The sequence below is a fragment of the Canis lupus genome, chromosome 22 (genome assembly GCF_003254725.2).
Source record: "Canis lupus dingo isolate Sandy chromosome 22, ASM325472v2, whole genome shotgun sequence".
Lineage (NCBI taxonomy): Eukaryota > Metazoa > Chordata > Mammalia > Carnivora > Canidae > Canis > Canis lupus.
Window position 1 is genome coordinate 32,723,756 of NC_064264.1, and position 9,015 is coordinate 32,732,770.

The 9,015-nt window shown below is 40.4% G+C and overlaps 1 protein-coding gene across 19 annotated transcripts in view; it reads right to left on the bottom strand.

The window, feature by feature from the left end:
• Positions 1 to 8,412, bottom strand: part of RBM26 (RNA binding motif protein 26) — an 85,817-nt gene extending 77,405 nt beyond the window's left edge. For 18 of the 19 annotated variants that reach the window (XM_025441245.3, XM_025441244.3, XM_049099494.1 and 15 more), the window contains exon 1: positions 8,194 to 8,412. In XM_025441245.3, the coding sequence (XP_025297030.1) occupies positions 8,194 to 8,264 (71 nt within the window). In that variant the 5' untranslated portion in view covers positions 8,265 to 8,412. The remainder of the gene's footprint in view (positions 1 to 8,193) is intronic. The other variant, XM_025441239.3, reaches the window with a different exon arrangement.
• Positions 8,413 to 9,015: the final 603 nt, after the last annotated feature.

Below are 9,015 nucleotides of genomic sequence, written 5' to 3' on the forward strand. Positions count from 1 at the left end.
TAGCTTATCATGTTACCCTCTAAAAGTTGGGAAGGGGGACAGTATCAACTCTATGGTCAACTAATATTTGATAAAGCAGGAAAGAATATCCACTGGAAAAAGAACAGTCTCTTCAATAAATGGTGCTGGGAAAATTGGACAGCCACATGCAGAAGAATTAAACTGGACCATTTTCTTACACCAGACACAAAGATAAACTCAAAATGGTTATAAGATCTAAATGTGAGACAAGAATCCACCAAAATCCTAGAGAACACAGGCAACCACCTTTCTGAACTTGACTACAGCAACTTCTTGCAAGATACATCTATGAAGGCAAGGGAACAAAAGCAAAAATGAACTACTGGAATTTAATCAAGGTAAAAGGTTTCTGCATAGCCAATGAAAGAGTCAACAAAACTAAAAGACAACCTACAGAATGGGAGAAGATATTTGCAAACGAATTATCAGATAGGGCAGCCCCGGTGGCGCAGCGGTTTGGCGCCGCCTGCAGCCTGGGGTGTGATCCTGGAGGCCCAGGATCGAGTCCCACATCAGGCTCCCTGTGGAGCCTGCTTCTCCCTCTGCCTCTCTCTCTCTGTGTCTATGACTAAATAAATAAAATCTTTAAAAAAAAAAAAAAAAAAAAAGAACTAGTATCCAAGATCTAAAGAGCTTATCAAACTCAACACCCAAGAAACAAAATATCTAATCATGAAATGGGCAGAAGACATGAACAGAAATTTCTCCGAAGAAGACATACACATGGCTAACAAGCACATGAAAAAATGCTCCACATCACTTGCCATCAGAAAAAATAAAAACCACAATGAGATACTACCTCACACCAGTGAGAATGGTGAAAATTAACAAGACAGGAAGCAACAAATGTTGGGAGAGGATGTAGAGACAGGGGAACCCTCTTGCACTGTTGGTGGGAATGCAAACTGGTACAGCCACTCTGGAAAACAGTGTGGAGGTTACTCAAGAAGTTAAAAATAGAGCTACCCTACAACCCAGCAATTACACTACTGGGTATTTACTCCAAATATAATGCTGTAGTAAAACGTTGGGACACCTGCACCCCAATGTTCATAGCAGCAATGTCCACAATAGCCAAACTGTGGAAGGAGCCACAATGTCATTCGAGAGATGAAAGGATAAAGAAAATATGTGGTGTGTGTGTGTGTGTGTGTATACAAACACACACCCACAATGGAATATTACTCAGTCTTCAGAAGAGATGAATACCCACCATTTGCTTCAACATAGATGGAAATGGAGGGTATTATGCTGAGTGAAGTAAGTCAATCAGAGAAGGACAATCATCATATGGTTTCACTCATACATGGAATATAAGAAATAGTGAAAGGGATAAGGGGAAGGAAGGGAACTAAGTGGGAAAAATTAAAGAGGGAGACAAACCACGAAAGATTCCTAACTCTGGGAAACTAACAAAGAGTTGTGGAAGGGAAGGTGGGGGGGGAGGGGGGATTGGGGTAACTGGGTGACAGGAAATGAGGAGGGCACTTGATGGGATGAGCACTGGGTGTTATACTATATGCTGGCAAATTGAATTTAAATTTAAAAAATGAGAAAAAAAATGTGATACAGAAAAAAGTTCACCTCTGCTGAAGTTAAGACTCACAAAAAAATGAGAAGATACAAACTGGAAAGATAAGTAATCATACATTTTGAAAGCCAAGTCAAAATGCATCCAATTTATTCAGGAGTGCTAAGGATTTTGATCAAACAAAAGGATATAATCAAGGTTGGGCATCCAGGATGGACACAGAAGGGAGAAAAAACTCCCAACGGTTTAGATAAGGAGTGTAAGGCCCCCAACTGAGCAACGTTATTAAAAGAAAGAGATAGAACCCAATGATTAACTGAAGGGGGAAAAGAATAAAGGGAGGAAAAGCCAAAAAATAAAATTTCAAGCCTGGAAAATTTAAGGAAATGAAATGGAAATTAGTAAATTCAGAGAACATTTATTTTCAGAAATGTAGTTTGAAGTTCACATGGGAGAACCAGGTGAATATACAGCTAGCAACTGGAATAAGAGTTTAAGGCTTTAAAGAGTGGTTACGTCAAAACATACATATGTGAAAAATAATGTGGAGACTAGAGGTTCTCTGGGAAAAACTGAAATTCAATGCAAATTTATACATAGCATATGCAATATCCTAAGGAAGGAAGTCTTTAATCAAACGTTCAAAGATTCCACAATACATACACACACAGTTGTTGTTGTTGTTGTTGTTGTTTTTAAAGGACTACTGGCACAGATTATAATAAAAACCATCCATGGGAATGAATTTAAATGAGATGACAGGAGTAGAAATAGTTGAGGGGAAAAAAAAGGCATTGAAACAAAACTTGAAAAAATATAATTAAAAGGCAAGAAAAATAACTAAAAAGGATAGGACTGATTTGAAAAGAGAAATGAGATGTTAAAAAAGGCAGTATTAACATTGTTTAATGTTATACATCAGGACAAAATACAAAATTTATGTAAAATCTCTATATTTAATAAACACGAAATCATTGGTAACACTGAGGTAAAAAATCTTGTTTGTGGGATCCCTGGGTGGCGCAGCGGTTCGGTGCCTGCCTTTGGCCCAGGGCGCGATCCTGGAGATCCGGGATCGAATCCCACGTCAGGCTCCCGGTGCGTGGAGCCTGCTTCTCCCTCTGCCTATGTCTCTGCCTCTCTCTGTGTGTGTGACTATCATAAATAAATAAAAATTTAAAAAAAAATTTTTTTAAATCTTGTTTGCATATAAGGAGGAAGAAACTATATGACAAGGGATTAAGAAGTAAATGGGGACAAAGGAGGGAAAAATTAAAAACTACTATTTCTAGATTTACTACTGAAAGGAAAAGCTAACATGAAAGTGACTGATTTTATTTCTTGTTTTGTTTTTGCTCCTATTGCTGCTGAGTTTTTCTTCCTTAAGGACTAAGAAATTGACTTTCTATGCCAAAAGGGGTCTGTAAAAAGAGAAAGACTAACGGAGGGAAATAGGAATAAAGTTCAGTAGTGAAAAGATCACCTTTCAATTCTTCTGGTAAAATGGGAACAAAAATAATTTTATGTGGTGAGAAAGGTATAGTTAACAAGTGTGGGTGAAGGGAGAAAGACTAGAAAAACTCCGAAGGTTTTCTTCAACTGTAAAGTACTGATAACCATGATGGTTTAGAACTTTATTCCTTTATAACTGCAGCTAGTTACTATGAAAATTTCATAGCAAAAAAAGTACGTACAGTAATAGGACAGAATACACTATACTGTATGATAATAAATTAAGAACATGGCTCTAGAGGCAAAAAGCATGAGTTTAAATGACTGTTTAGTCATATGCCATAGGTAGCTGTGTGACTCTGGACAAGTACCTTAACTCTGCCATTCAGTGTCATCACTTGAAAAATGCTTACCTCTCAGAACTTGGAAGTAATTAAAAACTCTCAGCAATGCATACAAATGCAGTAGTAGAAGCTGCAGTAGTGATAACAGTAACAAGTAATGTAACTTATTTATGTTAAATCAAGCAGGATATAAGGAAGAAGGGAAGAGGCAGGCTCTTAAAAATGTGTCTCAGGGGCCCCTGGGTGGCTCATTCTGTCAAGCATTCAACTCCTAATTTTGGCTCGGGTCATGATCCCAGGGTCATGAGACCGAGTCAGCAGGGCTCCTAGCTCAGCGGGGAGTCTGCTTAAGATTCTCTTTCTCTCCCTCCCTCCCCATAGTGTGCCCTCTCTTGGGGCACACTCTCTAAAATAATTAATTTAAAAATCTTTTAAAAAATGTGTCTCCAACCTAACTACAGAAGGAAATAAGTATAATTCCCCTTATTATACCAATAAGGAAAGGGGAGGTTCATTTGCCTAGATTACTCAGTTAATAAGTGGCAGAACTTGGATGTGAACACTAGTTTATATGGTTACAAAACTTGGCTTCTTTCCACCACACAACATTACTCCCACAGCACTACACAGAACACAAAACCATGCATTCTGTTTTTTAGTACTAAACTCACAAAATCTAGGCACATAATTAAGTCTGACTCTCCATTTTCTGAAAAATTAAGGATTTTCTAATTTGATTTTGAGGTTTCCCACCAGCTAAAAAAAATTCCACGATTTTACCGTTACCCTATTTAGTGATGTGTAAACTCATAAAGTTTCAAAATACAGCAGGAAACCTTTTCTGTGTAGAAAACAAAACCAGAAAAATTGAATATCAAAAAAAAGCTTAAATTCTTTTTCCAAGACATCCCATTAGCAAAATGAAATGAATGTTAAAGACCAACATCTAATTTCATTTTATTGTTAACAAGTATGACTAAGCAATTGTTTGAGAGAACAAAATGTCAACCTTAAGTATTTCAAGATGCCAATTTTAACACCTGCATTTTCAATAATTTAGGGGTAAAAAAAAACCCCACAAAACTCAGAGCCCTGACACATCTACAGACTTTACAATCAAATAACATGCAGATTTACCGACCCTTATTTCACGCCAAAACACTGCCCAGGCTGGGTTTTTGTTTTTATGTTGATGCGAAAACTCTCCTGCCCTAAAACACTTCACTGGCTTCCCACTATCCTTCAATTAACATCCAAAATCCTTAACATGACTCAACAAAGTCTTGAATGATGCGGATCCTCTCTCTGGAGCTATCCACTGCTATTCTTTCCTTTGCTTTTTTTTTCAATTTCTTTCATTCCCAAAACACTTCTTTTCTTTCATTTTAGGGCTTTTATACATCTGTCCTTCAAAATCTAGAATGCTTTCCCAGCTCTCCATTTCCATCCTTCTGCCCTAGCAAACTGCTCTTCACTCCTGCAGGCTGAGATCAAATGTTATACCAGCAAAGCCTTTCCTGACCTTCCACACATGTATTTTGACCGCATTCTGGACTTCCTAACACTCAAAGGTCTTGTAATTACTTGTTTAACATCTGTCTTAAAAGATAAATGGTTAACAATATGAAGATAGTTATTTCAGCTCGTTTCCCAATATCTGCAATATCTAGCACACTGCTCAGTACTGTTAAGTACTCAATGTCTGCCGAATTAACATATTCAAAATACAGGGGAAGTCCCAAACCATGAGATACTTAACTAGCACAAGTAGCTAGAAAGTTCTATATAAGTTTTGAGTTACATCTTAACCTTGCTCTTTCAAATGTTCCTCCTTCAAAGAGACGCTATTTGGCACTTATATTTTTATTTATTTATTTAGCAATTATATTTTTAAAGTAAAGCAAAAAAAAAAAAAACCTTAACAAACACATCTTAAAGTTTTACAAAACCAAGTTTAGAAATCACAAGTCTTAGATAATTTAAATCAGATTTATTTATTTATTTAGAAATCAGCTTTAAAAGTCATCAAAAACTCACCTGAAATGCAATGAGGAACAAGAATTGGATAAGGGCTCAATTTTACCACAGTAATGTACATTATGAAAGAACCAATCCCAATTCTTACTACTGTCTAGGTTGTATTTATTATAAGTTATGACTGCAATGCTACAATCATCTAAGTAGGCTGTATCATACCTGAAACAAACTTTATCAAAAGTGAATAAAAATCACAAGCATACACTATTAATAATCTTTTTGGTTATATAGCATAGCATATAGAGATGTTAAATCACTATGCTGTATACCTGAAGCTAATGTAACATTGTGTGTCAACCATACTAAAAAAAAATTTTTTTTTAAGAATTTCTATTTAAACTTAAAACTTCTGGGATCCCTGGGTGGCTCAATGGTTTAGCGCCTGCCTTCAGCCCAAGGCCTGATCCTGGAGACCTGGGATGAAATCCCACGTCGGGCTCCCTGCATGAAGCCTGCTTCTCCCTCTGCCTGTGTCTGCCTCTCTCTCTCTCTCTCTCTCTCTCTCTCTCTGTGTGTGTCTCTCATGAATAAATAAATAAAATCCTCAAAAAAAAAAATTTTTTTTTAAGTTTTCTGTTCACTTAACACTTATTGAGTGCTAATTACAAACCAGGCAATGTCCAAAGATTCTTAATAAATATTATTTCTCCATACAGATGAGGAAATGGGAGGCATTGAGTTAAGTAATTTACCCAATATTATACAGCTGGTAAGTGGAGAGGCACTATTCAAAGTCAGCCACCATTCGACTCCAGAGTTGGTCCTCTAAACATTACACTGTTGCACCTCTTTCTCCATCCACTGAAATATGGCTTCTATCTTGACCACCTCACTTCAATTAAACTATTTTGCTAAGATCACCAATGACTTCTACCTTTCCAAACCTAAGGGCCACTTACTTGCCTCCACCTTTTTCATACATTCTGCAGCATCCCATGAAGTTGACAACCTGCCTCTCTTGCCATACATTTGTTTCTCTAGTAACAAATATCTTCTACCTCAGACCTGGGGCCTCTTTCTTCCGTATCAACACATTCTTACAAGGAAATTTCCTAACAATTCCACAGTTTCAAATACTTTCCGCATGACTCCAAATTTCTCTAGTCCCGGCCTGAGTTCTCATATAACCCAACCACCTATTTGATATCTAACTTAGATTTGTAACAAACACCAATTACCTTTTCTCCTCCCCTCAACCTGTTCTCTCCTATCCTTCTCTACCATCACCCATCCAGCTGCTTAGGTTAACTTCTTAACCATTATCCTTAATTTCCCTTTCCCTGATCTCCCACATCTAACCCATCAGCAAGTTCTATAAGATCTACTTATAAGACATATTTCATTCTGTCTCCACTATCACTCTAATATAAATGACCTACATTTCTGCCTACAATGCCCTTCAAAGTAGTCTTTCATTCTTGCCCCCTTAATCCCCACAAAGCAAGTAGAGTTAAACAAAATCAAATCAGTCCCTGCCTGCTTTAAATTATCTAATGTTGTCTCTGTAATTCAAATAAAATCCTAGGTCTTTACCATGGCCTCGAAGACCCTTTTGGCTCCAAATTAGGGGGGCCCTAATTTGTAATTTGGCCCCTGCCTACTTTTCCAACCTCACGTTATTCCATTCTCTCCTCCATCACAATGTTCCTTGCAGCAGTGGCTGCCTTCCTTCTCTTCCTGGAACACACTGTGATCGTATCTGCTACAGGGCCTTTGCACTTGCTATTCCTTCTGCAAGGAACAGTCTTTCTCCAGACTTTGACACAGATGGTTCCTTCTCCTCCTCTAAGTGTTGCTCAAATGCTATCTCCTGTGAGAGGTCTTCTAATCAGTCTTTTATATGACCCTCTATTATTACAATTGCCACTTCTATTTTAATCTTATTTAATACTCATTTATTTATTACCATCCTTCCAACTTTGGAATTTAAATGCTCCATCACCGAAGCCTCCCACAGTACATAGCAGGCACCTAATAAACTAATTTAATGAGTGGGTTTTCCCTATTTCATTTAGTTTATTGTAAACCAACCAATTTTGATAAAGCACCTAGCCCAAGATGTATTTTCTACGTATTAAAAGATAAATCCTGAAAACACTCGTTTTTTCCAACCTAAAACATTCCAACACTTTGCACACCCCCACCCCCCACAGTCCATCTACAGTATCCACTTAAAAACTGCTAAATATCCCATATGGATAAATAACACTTTCTTCCTCCTCTCCAAACTAACAAACATGTAGGCGGGAAGGTGGGAAAAGGGAATCTTCCTGGGCACCTGAGCACCTGTTACATCTTCAATCAGTTAAGAGAGGTGCTGGTGAGCCAGATAGCACATGGGAAACGTGGCCTTTCTTTCAGGGACTGTATTTAGGTAAAACGTGAGAGGCTTACACTAGAACTGCCCTCATCCCTAGTAAGGACCATGCACTTCATTTAAAGAAACATGATAAAATGGTCTTTGGGCAAGAGGTTATGCTTGGATTCACTAAAAGAAAAGAAACCGATTTGGGGGCCTTCATCAAATGTGTGTAGGCTGGGGCCGTTCTACATATAACGGGAAAACAAGAGAACTGGAGGTTATCAGTTCAAGGACCAACTCCACGATAAGATAAAGGGTCAGCTAAGGCTCTCTGGGGGTATCCCGAACCTGGGAGCGACGGTGGGAAAAGGAGAAAACACAAAACCCCGGGACCTCTGTTCACCGCTTCGGCCTCCATCACAGGCACTTCGGCAAACTGCACAGATCTCCGTGTCCGCCTATCTCCCGCTTCCACCCCTGCAAGGAGAAAGCCCCTGGATACTCACATGGGCTCGAGAGTCTTGCTGAGCCAGGACTTGAGCGCCTCGAAGTTTTCAATGATCATTTTAGAAACCATCCACAGCGGCCCCGAGGCCCGTCACACTCCTCCGCCCGCCCAGGTCGCGGCCGCTACAGCCGCCGCTGCCCCCGCCCCCTCCTCCGCGCGCCGCCCGCGTGGGCCGCGGTAGGAGGCGCCGGTGGCAGGCTCCCGCGAGCCCCGATCGGCGAACAGCTCCGCGGGGACCGTCGCAGGCCGCGAATCCACGGGGTGCCAGGAGCTCCCGGTCCCCGGACCCCGGCGGAGGCAGCAACGGTTAGCCCGGGCCCTCCCCCTTCCCTCCACCCGAGCAAATCTTCCTTAGAGCGGGAACGCGACACGCGCCTAGATCCGGGCTTTCACTCAGCCTCGGGACCAGGTGGTGTTGGCAACGCAGCGCAGGCAAAAGTGAAGAAAGCAAAGACGAAGGGCAGCTCAATGGGAAAACGATTCGGGGGGTCTTCCCGGCTCCCAGCACCCCCAAGAAGATGGCTGCCGATAAATCTCGCGAGAATTGACGAAGTCTCGCGGTGAGTCCCAGAGCCTGCTGGGAGGAGACGTAAGATCGGCGGAGAGCGCGCTGCTCGGGAGCGGTACTTCGATTTTTTTTTTTTTTTTTAATGCGTGTTTCGACGTCTTTGTGCCTTTTTTTTTTTTTTTTTTAACGCCCCGGTCCACGTTTGGGAGAAAGATTTTATTTTTTACAAACAGAGAACGGCCGCTGACTCTAGACGCAGCGGGAGCCCCGCTTCGTCCTCTGTGATTAGACGGCCGTGGCGCATCCTGTTGG